Genomic DNA, 20,659 nt, shown 5'->3' on the forward strand with positions numbered 1-20,659 from the left:
AGAAAATAAGGAGATGAAGATTCAACAGATCTATTAAAATTTGCAATTGCTGAGAGCAGTCAATATGGCAGAATCAGACATGAAGCTCACCCACTCCCAAAAAATATAATAAAAGTACATCTACACATAGAACGATTCTCACAGAATATCTACTGAATGCTGGCAGAACACCTCAGAGTCCTGAAAGGGCAAGAAAATCTCCATGTAACCACAGGTGGGATAAAGGAAAAAAGAAAAAAAAAAAAAGAAAGTGAGAAAGGAATCAGGACCAGAACTTGCCCCTGGGAGGCATCTATGAAAGAGGAAAGATTCCTGCACCCTGGGAAGCTCCCTCACCAGCAGGGAGATCAGCTGGGACAGAAGGGGGAGCTTCAGAACCTCAGAGGAGAACACTAGTAGCAGGTTTGCAGCAGCCAGAGCAGAGGGAAAATGCACAGAAGGTCAGTGACACCGACCTCTACTCCCCAGCCTGACACGCCTGTCCTCTGGTGGTTGCAGGGACTGAGTGCTGAAACTCAGGCTTGGGAGATCAGAACTGGAGAGAAGACAGGTTGGCTGTGTACAGACAGACAGGGGCGGGGGGAGGGGGGGAGGGGAGGCTGTAATCCAGTGTGACTGCTGCTGGGAGTGTACATGGAGAAAGCCTGGCTCACCTTAGAGGTCAGTCGCCATTGTTTGGGAAGGGGCACAAAGGGAGGGGCAGGACCCAGATTGTAGCACCCTGTTCACAGAGGCAGGACACTCCCTGTTCAGGCCCCAGGGGTGGTTGCAAGCCTCTGATGCTGCCCACCCAGATGCCAGAAGCAGTCGTGGGGCCCCTGCCGATGCCTTCCCGGACCCCAGGAATTGTGGTGGACCCCCCCACTGACACCCTCCTGCACCCTAAGATTGGTTGCGGGCTGCTGATGCCACCCACCTGGACACCAGGAGTGATCGAGAGGCCCCGCCACCTCCCTCCCAGACCCCAGGAGTGGTTGCAGGTCCCCACTGCCACCCATCTGAACTCTAGGAATGGATGCAAGCTGCTTCCATTCCCATTGCATGCACCTGAGCCACCCACTGCTGCCAAGAGCCCAAAGACCAGGTGCCAGCCACTGCATCTGCACTCCCCCTATCAAGGGGATAGCAACCACACATACTGAAGAAAGAGGCAACAGGCATCCATACTAAAAACAGTCCTCGCACCAAATATATTAAACCCATACAAGCTACACAGGAACAAACGTACATGTAAACAGCCTTCCAAGATCACAGTAGATAATTGTTTCTCCTAAACTCACAAAGTAAGAGAAATTTAAATAAAATGAAGAAGCAGAGGAACCACTCCCAGTTAAAAGATCAAGAGTACTCCCCTGAAAGAACAAACAATGAAACAGACATCTTCAGTCTAATAGATACCAATATCAAAAAGGAAATAATGAAAATACTGAAGGAATTAAGAAAGGATATCGACAGAAATGCAGAGTACTGTAAAAAGAACTAGAAACTATAAAGAGGGACCAAGAAAAATTAGAAAACTCATTTGCAGAGACGAAAGCTGAGCTAATAAAGGCAATGAACAGCAATGAATAATGCAGAAGAATGAATAAGTGACCTGGAAGATGGAATAATGGAAATTATGCAATAGGACAGAAGACAGAAAGCCAAATGAAAAACAATGAAAGCGATGTAAGAGACTTATGGGATAACATAAAGTGTGCCAACCTACACATAACAGGGATTCCAGAAGGGGAAGAAAGAGAAAAGGGGATTGAAAATGTATTTCAAGAAATTATGGCTGAAAACTTCCCAAACCTAAAGAAGGAAACGGATATCCAGGTACAGGAAGCAGAGAGGGTCCCAAACAAGATAAACCCAAACAGACCTACACCAAGACATAGTATAATAAAAATGGCAAAAATTAAAGATAAAGAGAGGATTCTAAATGAAACAAGAGGAAAACAAAGAGTTAATTACAAGGGAACCCCCCCCCAAAAAGGCTGATTAAGCCAGTAAATAAACTGGTACACAAATTAAAAAAAAAAATCAAAAAATTTTCTGTGAAAGTTATGGTAATCACAATGAACAGCAAAAGGATGAACATGAAGATGTAAAAGAGGACATCAAAATCATAAAATGTGGGGGAGGAGAGTAAGAAAATATAGATTTTTTTCCCCTAGGATGTGTTTGAGCCAATATGACTATCTGTCTAAGGCAAGTAGATATAGGGAGGGGTAAACAATACTTGATAAATTAGGAAGGGGTTAACATACTTGATAAACAGGGTAACCACAAATTAAAAATATACCATAGATTTACAAAAAACAAAAAGAAGAGAACATAAGCATAATACAAAAGAAAACCATCAAGCCACAAAAGGAAAAACAAGAAGAAAAAGCAAGGGACAAAAAAGAAGTGTAAAATCAATGGGAAAACAAGGTTTAAAATGGCAATAAATACATATCTATCAATAAGTACCTTAAAAGTCAATGGACTCAATGTTTCAATCAAAAGGCACAGAGTGGCAGATTGGATAAAAAAAAAAAAACAAGAGCCTATGATATGCTGCCTACAAGAGACCTACTTTAGAGCAAAGGACACACATAGATTGAAAGTGAGGGAATAGAAAAAGATATTTCATACAAATGGAAATGACAAGAAAGCAGGGGTCACAATACTCATATTAGACAAAATAGAACTTAAAGCCATAAAGAAAGGTAAAGAAGGACACTATATAATGATAAAAATATCAGTACAAGAAGAGGATTTTACACTCGTCAACATATATGTACCTAACAGAGGATCACCAAAATACATAAAACAAATACTAACAGACATAAAGGGAGAAATTGACAGGAATACAATAATAGTAGGAGACACTAACACCACACTCACACCAATGAAAAGATCATCCAGACAGAGAATCAATAAGGCAACAGAGATCCTAAATGATATGATAGAACAGTTAGACTTAATTGATATTTTCAGGACATTACATCCAAAAAACCAGAATACACATCCTTTTCAAGGATGACCATGTACAAGGGCACAAAACAAGCCTCAACAAACTTAAGAGTATAGAAATTATCTCAGGCATCTTTTCTGACTACAATAAAATGAAACTAGAAATTAACCACAGAAAAAGAAATGAGAAAAAAATGATTACAAAGAAACTAAACAGCATGCTACTAAAAAAAGACCAATCGGTCAACAATGAAATCAAAGATGACATTAAAAAAAAAAACCTCAATATAACTACCATATAACCCAGCAATCCCACTACTGGGCGTATACCCTGAGAAAACCATAATTCAAAAAGACACATGCACTCTAATGATTCTTGCAACACTATTTACAACAGCCAGGACATGGAAACAACCTAAATGTCCATCAACAGAGGAATGGATAAAGAAGATGTGGTACATATATACAATGGAATATTACTCAGCCATAAAAAGGAACAAAATTGGGTCATTTGTAGAGGCATGGATGGACTTAGAGACTGCCATACAGAGAGAAGTAAGCCAGAAAGAGAAAAACAAATATCAATATTAATGCATATATGTGGAATCTAGAAAAATGATATAGATGATCTTATTTGCAAAGCAGAAACAGAGACACTGACATAGAGAACAAATGACAAATGTATGGATACTAAGGGGGAAAGGGAGGGGTGGGAGGAATGGGGAGATTGGGATTGACATATATACACTACTGATACTATGTATAAAATACATAACTAATGAGAACCTACTGTATAGCTCAGGGAACTCTACACAATATTCTGTGGTGGCCTAAATAGGAAGGAAATCCAAAAAATAGGGTATATATGTATATGTAAAGCTGATTCACTTTGCTGTACAGTAGAAACTAATGCAATATTGTAAAGCAACTATACTTCAATGAAAACTTAATTGAAAAAAAATAAAAAATAAAAAATGTCTTGAGACAAATAACAATGAAAACACAGCCATACAAAACCTATGGGATACAGCAAAAGCAGTTATTAGAGGGAAGTTCATAGCAATACAGGCCTCCCTCAACAAACAAACAAAATCTCAAATAAACAACCTAACATACCACTTAAAAGAATTAGAAAAAGAAGAACAAACAAAACCTAGAGTCAGCAGAAGAAAGGAAATAATAAAGATCAGAGAGGAAATAAATAAAAGAGAGATTTTTAAAAAACCAGAAAAATCAATAAAAACAGGAGCTGATTGTTCGAAAGGATAAACAAGACTGACAAACCTTTGGCCAGACTCAATAAGAAGAAAAGAGAGAACACAAATAAACAAAATAAGAAATGAAAAAGCAGACATAAAAACTGATACCATAGGAATACAAAAAACCATAAGGAAACACTATGAACAATTATATGCTAACAAATTTGAAAACCTAGAAGAAATGGACATTTTTATAGAAACATACAGTCCATCAAAATTGAAAGAAGAAATGCATAATTGGAACAGACCTATCACTAGAACTGAAAAAGAATCTGTAATTTAAAAACTCCCTACAAACAAAAGTCCAGGACCAGATGGCCTCACAGGCAAATTCTACCAAACATACAAAGAACTTACACTGATCCTACTCAAACTCTTCCAAAAAGCTGAAGAGGAAGGAACACTCCCAAGGACATTCTATGAAGCCAGGGTGATGGTTCACCCTGATACCAAAAACAGACAAAGATACCACGAAAAAAGAAATTACAGGCCAATATCTTTGATGAATATAGATGCAAAAATTCTCAACAAAATATTAGCAAACTGAATCCAGCAACACATAAAAAATATCATATACCACGACCGAATGGGATTCATCCCAAGTTCACAAGTTCAACACACACAAATCAATGTGATACACCACACAAACAAAAGAAAAGACAAAAACCACATGATCATCTCGATAGATGCAGAAAAAGCATTTGCCAAAATTCAACAGCCATTCATGAGAAACATTTTTACCAAAGTGGATATAGAGGGAACATATCTCAAAATAGTAAAAGCTATTTATAACAAACCCACAGCCAATATAATACGCAATGGTGAAAATTTTAAAGGCTACCCACTAAAATCTGGAACAAGACAAGGATGCCACTCTCACCACTTCTCTTCAACATAGTATTGGAAGTCCTAGCCACAGCAATCAGACAAGAAATAAAAGGTATCCAACTTGGAAGAGAAGAGGTAAAATTGTCATTATATGCAAATGATATGATACTATGTATAGAAAACCCTAAAGACTCCACACAAAAACTACTAGAACTGATAAATGAACTTAGCAAGGTATCAGGATATAAGATCAACACACAGAAATCAGTTGCATTTCTTTACACCAAAATGAAATATCAGAAAGGGAATGTAAAAAAACAGTATCTTTTAAAATCACAACCCAAAAAATAAATATGTAGGAATAAACCTCACCAAGGAGGTGAAAGACTTATATGCTGAGAAGTATAAAACATTAATAAAGGAAACTGAAGATGATTCAAAGAAATGGAAAGATATCCCATGCTTTTAGATTGGAAGAATTAATATTGTTAAAATGACCATATTACCCAAAGCAACCTACACATTTAATGTGATCCCTACCAAATAACCCATGACTGTTTTCACAGAAGTAGAACATATAATCCTACAATTCACATGGAACCATAAAAGATCCAGAATTGTCAAAGCAATCCTGAAGAAAAAGAACAAAAATGGAGGCATAACCATCCCAGCCTTCAGCTAATACTACAAAGCTACAGTAATCAAAACAGCATGATATTGTCACAAAAACAGACATATGGATCAATGGAACAGAATGGAGAGCCCAGAAGTAAACCCACACGTGTACAGGCAATTAATCTTCAACAAAAGAGTCAAGAATATATAATAGGAAAAAGACAGTCTCTTCAGTAAGGGGTGTTGGGAAAGTTGGACAGCTGCATGTAAATCAATGAAGTTAGAACACATCCTCTCACCATAGGCAAAAAATAAACTCAAAACAGCTTAAACACTTAAACGTAAGACATGACACCATAAAATTCCAAGAAGGGAACATAGGCAAAACATTCTCTGACATAAATTGTACAAATATCTTCTTAGGTCAGTCTCCTAAGGCAACAGAAATAAAACAAAAATAAACAAATCAGATGTAATCAAACTAACAAGATTTTGCACAACAAAGTAAACTACAAACAAAACAAAGAGACAACCTACAGAATGGGAGAAAATATTTGCAAATGATGTGACCAACAGGGGCTTAAGTTATAAAATATACAAACAGCTCATACAACTCAGTAACAAAAAAAAACCCAGTTGAAAAATGGGGAGAAGACCTAAATAGACATTTTTCCAAAGAAGACATACAGATGGCCAACAGGCACATGCAAAGATGCTCAACATCACTGATTATTAGAGAAACGCAAATCAAAACTACAATGAGGTACCACCTCATGACTGTCAGAGTGACCATCATTAAAAAGTCTACAACTAACAAATGCTGGAGAGGGTGTGCAGAAAAGGGAACCCTCCTACACTGTTGATGGGAATGTAAGTTGGTACAGCCACTGTGTAAAACAGTATGGAAGTTCCTCTAAAAATAGATCATATGGCAACTCTAAAAATAGAGTTGCCATATGATCCAGCCATCCCATTCCTGGGCATTTTTCTGGCCAAAACTATAATTAAAAAAGATATATGCACTTCTATATTCATAGCAGCACTATTCACAATAGCCAAGACATGGAAACAACCTAAATGTATATCAACAGTTGAATGGATAAAGAATATGTGGTTCATGTATACTATAGAATACTACTCAGCCATAAAAAAGAATGAAATAATGCCATTTGCAGCAATGTGGATGCAATTAGGGATTATACTCATACTAAGTGAAGTAAATCAGAAAGAGAAAGACAAATATCATATGATGTCACTTACCCGTGGAATCTAAAATATGGCACCAATGAATCTATGAAACAGAAACAGAATCAGGGACATAGAGAATAGACAGGTGGTTGCCAAGTGGGGAGAGAGCTGGATTGGGAGTTTGGGATTAGCAGATGCAAACCATTATATATAGAATGCATAAACAACAAGGTCCTATTGTACAGCACTATATTCAAGGTCCTACTGCAGAGAACTATAGTCAATATCCAGGGACAAATCATAACGGAAAAGAATATGAAAAAGAATAACTGAGTCACTTTGCTGTACAGCAGTAACTAACATGACATGGTAATTCAGCTATACTTCAATAAAAAATAAATTTAAATAATCAAAAATAAAACTTGCAACTGGGATGTGAGTTTTGTCAGAGCAAATTTGGTGGTCTAGTGGGTACTGATGCTAATTGTACTTTACTCCTGGGGGAATGGGGTGCCATGATCAAATAAAGAGATATGCCTTGAAAGGAAGAGATATGCATCCCTCTGGGAAGAAGAAATAAAGTGAGCATAGATATAGAAATGTTTATAGGTAGGAAGTGTGAAGATGAGGGAGTTCACAGATTGCCTCAAAAATTTGAGAGAGACGGGAAGATGGCAACTCATCTCCTGAGATAGAGTAGAGGGTATGAGGGATGGGGGTTTAAGAGGAACAGAAAATATCCAGAGATAACCACTCTAAGGTATGGGGGAGGGAGTTAATTAAGGACACTTAAATAGGAAATATTAAGCAAAGGTTTAGCTGAAGTGTAAAGCTATACATTTGTAAAGAGCTAATCAATATAGAATTTTTTTCAGCTCTTGGTTATCTTGATAAAGCAAGGGAGAAGCTATGGCCATATGGATGCAAGATTGGTGGCTTGAAAAGCAGATAGATGGATCTGAATTTCAAGTGATGATGACCTAGCCAATTTAGAAAACCTAAGAGTTTCTCTATATCTATGCTCAAAATGAACTTATCATTTCTCTGCTGGACACAGTTCTTTTAGATCCTGCATTCTCTCTTAGTGAATGGTTCTATAGCCTCTCAGATATAAGGTCATTCCTGACCCCAATCTCTCTCTTATCCCTTCACATTAAACCCTATCTATTCCATTTCCTTCATAGCACACCTATACTTTGGCTCCTCTATATCTTTGCACAGGTTGCTCCTTCTACAAGGAACCATCAGCCCTCTTTTTCATATCATTCCCAGTCATCTTTAATATCCCTCCTTCCTGGAAATCTTCACTCACATTCACTTTCCCTCCAGTATGGATTAGGGGCTCTCCAGAGCAGAGCATGCTGGGTATAATCTTCCAAAGCACTTAAAAGTTTATTGTAATTGTCTATTCTCTTCCATATTCCCACAAGACTAAGTCCGTTGAAGGCAAGGTTACATCTTTTTTTTGAGCACCTAGTACCTTGCACAGGAGTGTTGAATTAATGAATAGTCATAAAAGAAAGCACTAAACAGAAAAATAAAAAGAAAACTTCTGAGAATAAGAGTCTGCTACTGTTTAAAATGCCAGGAAGAGATCCACAATGTACCACAGTGATATAGAAGGAATGATATTCATTGATAATTACCATGGATTAAATCATCATGTCTACTAATCTTAAATCCATTAAAACATCTTCACGGAAATATCATCCAAGTTGTCATTTCAGAATTATAGGGCTACATCTGTCCAGCAGGAACCATAAACTGCCCAACTGAAAGAGAAACTTCACCCTCAGCTACAATAGGCTCAGTGATTGCATGAGTAAGAAACAGTTGAGATAAAAAGCGGTTCTTGGGGAGGGTGGGGGGGACTCGAGGGGGGGGGAGTCAAGGAAGGGAGGGAATACGGGGATATGTGTACAAAAACAGATGATTGAACTTGGTGTACCCCCAAAAAAATAAAAATAAATAAATAAATAAATAAATAAATAAATAAATAAATAATTAAAAAAAAAAAAACAGATGATTGAACTTGGTGTACCCCCCAAAAAAATAATAAAAGAAAAAAAAAAGCGGTTCTTGGTCTCTGAGCCCTGGGAGAAGGTATACCCCACTTGCTTTGTGAGATATAAAAATAACAGGCTAGTTTCATAGCAATGATTTAGTAACTTCTATAACTTAAAAATAATTTTAGGGTATTTGCTATTTGAGTTTAAAGAAATAAAAATCTCAGAATCTTACTTCAAAAAGATGGACTCATTATTTTGCTAAGAAAAATATTCAAAGAGAAAAGAAATCTAGATATGACCCACAAGTGTCCATGTAATAACAGCATCTTTGCTCAAATAAGTAATGAATGCCCTAAATCCTCCCATGCTCAGTATGTGATTCCAATTCTACACACACTCCTCTAAGGCTGATATTTAAGCTGATTCATTTTCATGTGAATTTCTAAGCAAGTTGTTCCTTAATTGATACAAATTATTCTTCACGTTAATATACTGTCTTGTGATACTTAACCAATGGTAGAATATCTAGACATTCAGTACTTCATTATTAGCAAAATATTGCCATTGTTCTAAAATAATCAACCAACCAAGCAAATCACTTAAACAAAATCCTTATCCTTTCTAACAGTTCCTCATCTATAAAATGAGGATAATAATTCTTGCCATCCAGGATTGTTGTAAAGATTACAGCTAATACATATGCGTATACAAAGCAACAATCACTGTGCTTAGCACACAATCTGCTAATCATAAGAAGTCTCATTTCCTGAAAGATTTTTAAAATCCAATTTAACATTCTTCGTGAAGATATATGCAATTTCATTGTCTTCATTTTTGTGAAAATACAGATAACATACAGAAATATGGATTATTCACATACATATTCATACACACATGTGCTATATCCCTGAAGTATATATTTTTCTGTGCACTCATTTTGGGTTATCCACTTTGCTTCTCCATGTATGGAATTGTCCTGGATTCAGCTAAGTTAACCATTCAGATGATTAATTTCACAAATAAATAAAAAGGAAGTAACTGTTCCTTTGAAGCTAGAAATGTGCTGTAAAGAAGTTATTCTCATGAAATTTTATTTAGTTGGAATCAGATTTAGTGTAAATAATTGGAGATATTTTGTTACATATATTCTACTTCTCACTTTTTAATTCTTTGCTCCTATATACCATTCTTAGAATTACTTTACTCTCAAAATAGATATTTTTATTATTTAAGGATCACAAAAATTTAACTATGAGCTGATATTTTTTATTTTAAATACTGAGTAATCAAAACATTCCAGTTTAATTTCCTTTACTAAATTTTCACACATGTAAGCGGAAAACAGTAATTTTTGAATTAAAGTTTTATTATCAAAATAGATGCTGTGCAGAAAAGAGTTAAAATAACAGGCCTAACACAAGGCCTTGTGAGTCAGCTTGTAAGGTAGGCCCCTGGCTGACACCTGGGAACTTAGATCTCAAAAAAGTTCTGACTATTCCCTTACCGATAAGCGTGGCTCGCTATGTCTAAATTGTTTGTACAAACAAATGGTTTATGCCAAATACCTGCTTTCCTTCTGGGAAAAAGAAATTGTGGAACTGTGGCATGTGCTATGCAGCAGGTGTCTATGTGACCAGCTCTAATTAGACCCTGGACACTAAGTCTTTAATAAGCTTCTTTTGTCAAAAACATTTCACATATGTTGTAACAATTCATTGCTGAAGGAATTAAGTCCTGTATGACTCCACTGGGAGAGGACTCTTGGAAGCTTGCTCCTGGTTTCTTCCAGATTTTGCCCCATGTGCCTTTTTCTTTTGCTGATTTTGCTTTGCTTCACCGTAAAGCTGTGAGTACAACTGTATACTAATCCCTATTAGTTCTCCTAGAAAGTCAAAAAATCTTAAGGTGACTTGGGGCTTCCCAACACAGATGGCATAAAATGTCTTTAATCAAAATGTCTTCTAGTTTTTCCCATTTTTATAGTGCCTTTTGTTATTTTCCTTAGGTACACCATTTAGGAACACAGAGAAATTGACTGAATAGTTGAGATGTAAATAATTATAAAAACTTTGCCATCCAAATTCCTAATTATAAACCCCCCAAAATTTGGTTTTCTCCTAGATTACAGCCCATTTAAAAAATATAAATTTGAGATTATTTGCAATAGATTATAACCACTTAGAATATTTGAAAATCATTAGCAGGTTACTGATAATTTTAGTCATTTCACTTTCTCAGAAATTGATTTACCTTTAGAGATTAGATAAGCCCAATCATTTAAATTTCAAAATGGAATATATTAATCAGTTTAAAGATGTCATTTTTTTAGTGTTAAAAAGCATAAATACGTTAACCATGTACTCATCCCATAATATGTCTTAAAATCAAAATTTACTTAAGTGAGAATTCTGAACTCTTTAAATTGTTCTCAAATATTTCCCAATAGTAGTTCCAGTGGTACAGAACTTACATTTTTTTGCAGTGTGGGCATTTTGCCAGCGTGTTGAACCTCAGTTCCATCCACTGTAAAATAAATAAGAGAGGTTGAAAAGAAAAACAACTGAAAATTATTCAATCTGATAAGATGTTTCTTTTAGTTCAAATGTCCTCAGGGATCACAGCAGCAGCCATCAACCTTTTCATGGTTATATGAACTTTTCCCCTCCAACACATCTCCTCCCCTTAAAATAAAGGTTGGGATTCCCCTCTGAAACAGTTCCCATGATTTTTGCAAGGTTCTGATGCAATCTAGGTTTGCTTTGCAATGAAAACTGAATGTAATGTCGTAATTGGGGTCATTTCATTCAGCTTTATGTCTCAGTCCACTGCCAGAAAATAAAAACATATTTCATGTACCTTCAAAGTTTGTTTTTTCCTCTAAATATTGATGACTAGCCTTTTAAATACATGAACATTTAGAGTCATTACTAAAATGCAACTATTTTATTTATGTAGAAAATGCACAAAGTAAATAAACTAAACAAATTAGACACAGGTAGAATTAATGTCAAGACACTGCTTTCTGTTCTATGGTTACTTATTCTAATTCTAGGTAATAAAATACATTCCTTCTATGGACCACTTTCAGTCGATTTTCTTCCCTGTAATGTAGATAATAAAATGGGCTACCTTCCTCACAGTATTGTCATTCAGATGCTTAAAACAGCTTACTGGTAGTATATTAAAGTCTATGAAAGGATGTGCAATATAAATTTAAAGTAAATTTTAAAAATTAAAAAAAAAAGTAACTTCATCACAAAAAAATATTTCAAAATAACTTTCTCACTTGCTTTTCTATATATCTTCTCACAAAGTATACATTTCCTTTATAGAATTCCTTTAAGTACAATATTTGAGAACAATTTAGCAGTTTTATCATCAAAATAACTTTTCTTTCATTAAAATTAATTTTTGCTTAGGATTCCAGGTCACTCATTTTTCTTCATAACTCTCAAGTTCTAGCTATAGTAGGGCTTCAGTAAGTTATGCATATTCAAATGTTTTCCACATAATGGAAGATAACTTTCAGAAAGTATCTGATACATGACTTTTATTCTTTTTAATTTCTCAGTGATTAGCTTTTAAAGAAGAACAAATAAATCTGAGCTTGTTTGGACTTCTTTTTCTTCATTTTTATTTCAAACCTCCTGAAAGCTACTTAACCTTGAAATAATCTCTCTCAATCACAGTAGGAATATAGAGTCCCAAGGTAAATACACTAGAAATGAAACTTTACATGAATGTTCACTCTTTTCACAATAATTATTTTTCAATATCTGAGAAGGCCAAACCAAGGCTACATTTTTTTCAAGCAGCATTAACTCTTTCTCTCATTACTTATTTTACAGCAAGTTAATTTATTTCAAAGCTTATTCTTAATAGTAAAAATGCTTAAATTAGTGTGCTAAACAGAGATTTACATAGATTTCTACAGAAAATGGCATAGAACATTAAGAAGTGAAGAATACAGAAATCTTACTAAGTACTTTTTTACATTTTTCTAATTAGTTTTAAGATAGTTGTTGAACTTGTAATGTCATTTCAAATTTTATTTATAAATAACAAAATTTAAGTTTTTCATTGTAAAGAAGCAAAGTGGCTGAGGAAGCAATTATGAAATCCTTAAGAGGACAGTAACTCAAAATCCAAGCCTGAAGGCTAGCACATTGGCATAGAAAATCTAGAATGTTAGATGACCAACCTACAGGAGGTTAATCCAATTTTATCATTTTAGCAGAGATTATGTATGATAAATTCAATTATTACTGACAAACAACTAAGACTCTAATGTATAATTAATGTTATATAGCCAGCAACCTAACACATCTGGTTTTGTTGTTATCTACAAGTACTCATTTAAATGTAGCAAACTAAGAATAGAAAAACATTATTGGAAATAATTTTCTCATAATCTGTTTGAATGAATGCAAATACCTGTGCTTTTGAAAGGATTTACTACTACTCCCTTATCGAAAATGCAGCCTCTGCACTCTTAAAGTTTTATTGCCAGACCTTGAAGTGCCAATAGAAAAAAATCTAATTTTTCCTGTTTTTTAATTGAATAAATTTGATATGTAACATTGTACAAATTTAAGGTGTAGTCTACCACTTTGATACATTTTATACTGTAACGTGGTAACATGGCTGTTGCAGTGATATTTATCAATTACAGAACTATAGCACAATATTATTGTTTATATTCATTATACTATACATTAGATCCCTATGACTTATTTACTACTTGTTATAAGTTTGTAATATCAATCTTATCCCCCACCTCCCATTCTCCAGTGACCACCATTTTCCTGTTTTTTACAGGTTTGATTTTTTTTTTTTTTTTTTTTGATTCTAGTGTAAGGGATATCATACAGTACTTGTCTTTCTCTGTCTGACTCATCTCACTTAGCAAAATCTGCTCAAGGTCCCTCTGTGTTGTCACAAATGGCAGGATATCCTCCTTTTTCATGGCTGAATAATATTCCATTGTGTGTGTGTGTGTGTGTGTGTGTGTGTGTGTGTGTGTGTACACCACATCTTTTTTTTTTTTTTTTTGGGGGGGGTACACCAAGTTCAATCATCTGTTTTTATACACATATCCCCATATTCCCTCCCTTCCTTGACTCCCCCCCCTCGAGTCCCCCCCACCCTCCCCACCCCAGTCCTCTAAGGCATCTTCCATCCTTGAGTTGGACTCCCTTTGTTATACAACAACTTCCCACTGACTATCTATTTTACAGTTGGTAGTATATATATGTCTGTGCTACTCTCTCGCTTTGTCTCAGCTTCCCCTAAACCCCCCGCCCCCCCCATACCTCGAGTTCTCCAGTCCATTCTCTGTATCTGCATCCTTGTTCTTGTCACTGAGTTCATCAGTACCATTTTTAGATTCCGTATATGTGAGTTAGCATACAATATTTGTCCTTCTCTTTCTGACTTACTTCACTCTGTATGACAGATTGTAGTTCTATCCACCTCATTACATATAGCTCCATCTCATCCCTTTTTATAGCTGAGTAATATTCCATTGTGTATATATGCCACATCTTCTTTATCCATTCATTTGTTGATGGGCATTTCGGTTGCTTCCATGTCCTGGCTATTGTAAATAGTGCTGCAATAAACATTATTACACCACATCTTTTTTATCCACTGTAGATATTTGCATTGCTTCCATGTTTTGGTTATTGTGAAAAATAGATATTTTATATCAGAAAGATTGAAAGCAACTTCTCTAAACCCCAATTATTTTTAGTAGAGGTCTTCCAATATTTGGCTTATTTCTAACTATTCTATGTAACAGATAAACTTAGTTACCCCAAGGTATATTTTTAAAATCTATCTTAGAAGGCACATAAGTAAGTTACACTGCTAAAAACTAGTCATTTGATAGTACCCTACTAGATTTTATTTTTTAATGGATACAATACGCAACTGGTATCATTACTTTAAAGTATGTTCAAATTAATGTTGTCACTCTCTGCTAAGCCACCAAACCATAGAACCCTATGAACAAGTGAAGAAAATCTGAACCTGCCTGAAGGTACTACATTGGGGCATTTCAAAGCAAAGTCTGAACCACCATCTATGATTCAGGCACATACCGCAGGTTGTGTTAGATTTTATTGGAAAATGCCAGCCCTACACAGCATGTGGACCTGCCTTCATCAGCAACAGAGAACACCTGCCTCATATAGGTTCAGTATTAAATTCTCTGCTGTTCAGTTGTCCTAAAAAACTTCTTTACATTCATGGACGACTAGCTTGTATTACCTTTATTCTTCTGGAAAATTATTTTCTAAACAATGTCCCCCAAAACATTGGTCTGGCTAGACAATCCTCTTGAAATTGGATATTTTAAAATACACATACTACATAAAACTTCCTCTTGGATTTTAACATTATTTACTGACTTATTATAAGAAATTGATAAATGTTACATATATACAATGGAATATTACTCAGCCATAAAAAGGAATGAAACTGGGTCATCTGTAGAGACATGGATGGACCTAGAGACTGTCATACAGAGTGAAGTAAGTCAGAAAGAAAAACAAATATCATATATCAACGCATATATGTAGAATCTAGGAAAATGGTACAGATCAACCAGTTTGCAAGGCAGAAACAGAGACACAGATGTAGAGAACAAACATATGGACACCAAGGGGGGAATGCAGGGGGGGTTGGGGTAGGATGAACTGGGAGATTGGGATTGCCATATACACATTACTAATAAGAAAAAAAAATCAAACTGTATACTTTAAATATATGCAGTTTATTGTATGTCAATTATATCTCAATAAAAGTTCTTAAAAAAAGAATTTAAGTAATTAAATTATAATTATTAAATTATTATTTAGTAATTTAATATTATTTAATTATTATTTTAACATATTACGTAATAAAAGTGCTAAAGAATATACCTATAAAAAATTCTGCTTAATTTTTTTATCCTAGCAATTCCCAGTTATCCTGGAACTCTTTACTCACATGACACATTATTATCCTATAAAATGAGTATTCTAATGAATATACTTTGGAAAACACAAATCTAGCTTTTCTCAACATTATCCATGGTTCCGGCCATGATGTTAAACGAATACTGTGAATACTGTGAATTCCTAGTAAATTTAATTTTAGCATTATAACAGTAATATTATATTACATTGTATTATGTTACTATAAATGAAGATCATTGAGCACACAGTCCATTATACTGTTCTTTTATCTTGATTCAAGGGAATAATTCTTAGGTCTCAGTATTCCAGTAAAAGCTCCTAGTGAACTTTTAAGAAAACTTCACAAATATCTTGTAATAGATCATGTTTTCCTCTTTTCATTGACCATAGAAGGCTCACAGCTCAAATTCAGTCAAATTTTAACTGCACAGGATTAAATATCATGCATATTTATATTCTTACCTATGACTTCATCATATTTCTGCCCTATTTTTCATTCTCCTCAATCTTTTCATATTTTACTTTTCAATGCTATTTGACTTTGTAACTTGTCTCAATTACTTTTGGGCCTTATAAGCCAAGGCCGAAACAAGGTATAGAACAAGTAGATGAATTATCCTATTAGGTAAAAACTTGAAGGGCAAAGAATACTACAAAGGATATAAGATTACTTGGATCAGCATAATAATAAGAATAAGGTGAAGGTCTCAAGTCAGAATTAAGAGTTTCCGGGTCTGTTTATTCTTTGTAATACTCAGTATCTCTCATAAGTCTAAAACTCTCAAAGATAATAGCCATCTTAAAGGTATGTACTGTGTTCTCCTAATCACCAAAAACTTTGTTTTCTGGGAATTTTGAAATCAACTTTAAATATCATATGTTAATCCAAAATGCCCTTTCCTGCCGAAGACAAAGTTTTTAAATCATAGTTACTATGCTAATATGATTCATGTGTCTGCACTGAATATTAAGTAAGAACGAGCTTACCTTTAGAAGTTCATTTCTGACTTGCATATTACTTTAGTAATTTTATTCTGTGGGGAAAATACCTAAATGCATAAATTTTAGTAAAAGCCATGTCACACACATCTATCTAACCTCTCAACTTGGATCATTCTCTAGAATTCACTGCCAAATGATTTCAAAAAATTAAATATAAACCTTTGTAACAGTTGTCTTTAATTTTATTTTCTTCTTCATTCCCTTATCTACCCTAACATCAGTATGGCCAATTCTCTCTTAAATTCTTTATGGTATTCATGACCATCATCATCACTTTTGAATAATAAAACCTAAATATCTGGTCTTGTGTTTCGTTAGGCTTGCCCATATGCAATCTATTATATACATAGAATCCATATACACAAAATTAATTATAAAGCTCTGCTTTAATTTTTCTTTACTCTTAGGATAACATCACTTCCTAAGAACACTCTATATTTCCCTGCTTTAGCCTAACTAGATTTCATATAATTCTTGTGCTATTTGTCTTTCTCCTCCTATTAGATTGGAAAAATCCCATGATGGCAGGGACTGCACCTTCCTGTTTCCCCAGCATGTAGCCCAGTGTCTGGTACACATTCAATATACGTTTTTGAACAAATGAAATCAGCTTACTTATAATGTGGCTTATAAGGATTATCCATGTCAAGGGTTTGGAATATGAAACATAACTGGAAAAAAATGCAAATGAAGGTAATTGTGCAAGGGAACTCACTAAAGTAAGTTGAAAAAATCTGTTTTGAAGATTTTTAAATGGTATTTCAAAATAAATTTGCTTGCATATAAGAAAGAAAAGGATAGTAAATATATTTTATTTATATTTAATTTAGTCAATTCACTTGATATGTATCAATACCTACAGAGGAAGTAATCAATAGTGATTTTTAAAAAATAAATCTTTTCCACTATCTCCACCAAATATATACCCTAATTTATGTACTTGGTCACCGATTCAATCAATAAAATATAAATGCAAGAAAGAAGTTTTATCTTATCCTAGTGTAGATCAGAAAAATCCTAGAAATTCTGGTTAAATGTAATAAATTGGACAAATGCATGCATTTCTATTTCCTTTCTCAAACCTGACTAAAATGATAGTAAATTGTATTTACAAATGTATAATACCATAAGGACAAACAGAATCCAAGGAGAAATGACCTTGAATTTTTTGACAATGGAAAGCTGATAGAGACTTAATAACTAACTTACTGAAAGGAATGCTGAAACCTGATTTCCTACAGAGAGATATCCAATGAAAAGCAGGCTGATTCAACTGAAGAGCTACAAAACAGTTCAGACCTTGGAGCTACAAGGTACTTTCAAAGGTGGGAGTTAAGGATAGTGATAAAAACATAAGTATCAATTCTAGATTCTTACCTCCATATCACAAAACTAAAAACCCCTCCCTCCCCAACATATGCAAGATAAGAGTTATTTATTCTCTCAAAGAAACTGAACTAGAAAGCCTGGGAACTTAGGAACACTAGGCACAGAAGAAGGCAAGAATAAACACCATTCTAAAAACAAAGAAGTTAAAGTCTACAGTCTGAACAGTAGATGAGACCTTCATCCTTTATCCTTTCTTAGCTTCTAGAATGCTGTCTCCCAGGTATAAGTCTTACAAGAGATCACAGGATTATTCCCCAGAGAAACCTACCCTAAAAAAAAGATTTATTGATACTGATAGTTGGCAGTTTTTCAAGAAAAGAGAAGAAGGAGAAGAGGAAGAGAAAGAAGAAAAATAAGGAGGAGGAGGAGAAAAGAAGAAAGGAAAAAAAGGAGGAGGGAGGGAAGGAAGGAAGGAAGGAGAAAGGGGAAAATGTTTAGCTCCTGCTGCATACTTAGAGATTCCAATCAGTAACTTACCCTCAAATACAAATGAGCTTCTCATTAAAACCTCTATCAGAAATGAAAAACAAATAGAAACAGTGGAGAGGAAACAGAGACAAAGCATAAAGAAGAAGAATACCTCAAAAAAATATAAACAGTAGCTTCAGAAAGATGCCATAAAGAAGAGAATGCTATTTAGAAAAAAAGAAAAATTAATCAGAGAACACAGGAGAACTCTTAGAAATTAACAATTAATTCCTATCATCTGAAATTAGAATGTTTAATTCAGTTTAGAAGACATAGTTGAGGAACTGTTCCTGTAAGTGAAAGAAAAAGCCAAAAAAAAAAAAAAATGAGAGAGAGTGATCTAATTTCAGGTGATCTAATCTCAGGAGTTGTAGAAAGATGGAAGAAAGAAAATGGAGTGGACTATGAAACAGTCCACCGAGTACCCAGACAATGAGTTCAAAAAGATCCTCCATAAAGCACATTCTAATACAATTTCAGAACCTTGGAGAAATGAAAGAGGAAAGAGGAAAATAAGAGAAAAGAAAGAGGGAAAAATAGGTCACCTAGAAAGGGTCAGGAGTTGGAACAGCAGTTGACCTTCCCATCAACTGTTTAAGAAGTAAAAGCACTCAAATTTATTTCCCTGCATCTTTTCTCAGAAAGCTAAGAGAGGATGTGCTCCAACAAATTAAAGGAACAAACCAAGAACTGTAAGGATGGCATAAGATCCAACACAGGAAAGAGATAATAGGAATTCCTAGAATAAGGTGAAGGGAAGTCACAGGATGACAGCTGTGTAGCAGGAAGTCTAAATCATAGAGTCCCTGAGCTGTTTGACTAAACTGACAAGAATTTTATACAGTTCTATAAAAGAATATGGGAAGAAATAATGATTTGTACATAAAAAATTAAACAAATCCAAAAGAGAGAGAGGCAATTATTAATAAGTCCAAGAAAAATTTAAGAACCATACAGGAAAGAAATGTAATATATTACTTGGCTCAACTGTGAACATAATTTACCTAATCATAAAAAATGTAAACACTAAGTATTAATTGAATAAAATATTTACTGGGAGTATGAAAGTAGAGAAAGGACTATGAGTGCAGGCAGGGATAGTTAGAGTGCGAAATCTTCAACCTGCATTTTACAAAGTAATAGGTAATATCTAAAACTGCTTAATCAAAAAGAAAAATATAAGCAAACAATTTAAACACATGGAAGTACATACCAGAAGAGCAGCTGAAGGAGTTAAAAGTATTTGGGGGATGAAAATTGGGATTGTGTTAGATAAAGAGATGACCACCATTTACCCTATAATCTTTATAGTCCTATTTGACATCTGAAATTATTATACATGGATTATTTTATCAAAAATAAAAATTAGAAGGAACAAAGAGCAAATAATCGACACTTTCTTAAGCTTAGTGTAGCTTAGTGACAGCAGGTCTTGTTCATCCCACTGCAACCTCAGCTCTCCCCATGCCTACACTCTGGTAGGTTCCTTTAGTAATTAGGTTCTAAGGAAAATCTTTTGTCTCCTTTGAAGGTTAAATAGCAAAAGAAAACCTGATGGAGTAAGTCACTATGAAATTAACTTTTTAAAATCAACTTTAGGGTTAAAGTTAAAAGTAGTAAAACAGGAACTCCTATAACTTTTGTTCATGTCAAACTACTTACACTTTCTTATTTTTTATCCAATGGTTTATCAAATTACAGATACCAGGGTTAATTCCCTTTACTCCAAGTTTCATATTTAAAAATCAGAAAATTTTTGATAAATTATAACGAGAATATTTCTTGAATCTAGAACCGTGAAGCAAGGCCACTGCACGAGACTATGTATTTTGTGCTCTGCTGAAGAGGTGAGGGTAGGAGGCAGATTCAGCTGCTCACTAAACCAAGATATCCAAAGTTGCTCTGCCTGGAGGACAGGGTTCTTGTTTGTTATTAGCCTATCCAGAGAGGCCCTCTTTGCAAATGAATCAGAGGATGCACCTTATATGTAATTCACAAA

The 20,659-nt window shown here is 34.6% G+C and overlaps 1 protein-coding gene across 1 annotated transcript in view; it reads right to left on the reverse strand.

Annotated features, from left to right (window-relative positions):
* Nucleotides 1-20,659, reverse strand: part of PIP4P2 (phosphatidylinositol-4,5-bisphosphate 4-phosphatase 2) — a 71,689-nt gene that overhangs the window by 13,440 nt on the left and 37,590 nt on the right. Inside the window, exon 5 of the mRNA XM_057736416.1 lies at nt 11,313-11,365. Coding sequence (XP_057592399.1) covers nt 11,313-11,365 — 53 coding nt within the window. The remainder of the gene's footprint in view (nt 1-11,312; nt 11,366-20,659) is intronic.

The sequence above is a fragment of the Hippopotamus amphibius genome, chromosome 5 (genome assembly GCF_030028045.1).
Source record: "Hippopotamus amphibius kiboko isolate mHipAmp2 chromosome 5, mHipAmp2.hap2, whole genome shotgun sequence".
NCBI lineage: Eukaryota > Metazoa > Chordata > Mammalia > Artiodactyla > Hippopotamidae > Hippopotamus > Hippopotamus amphibius.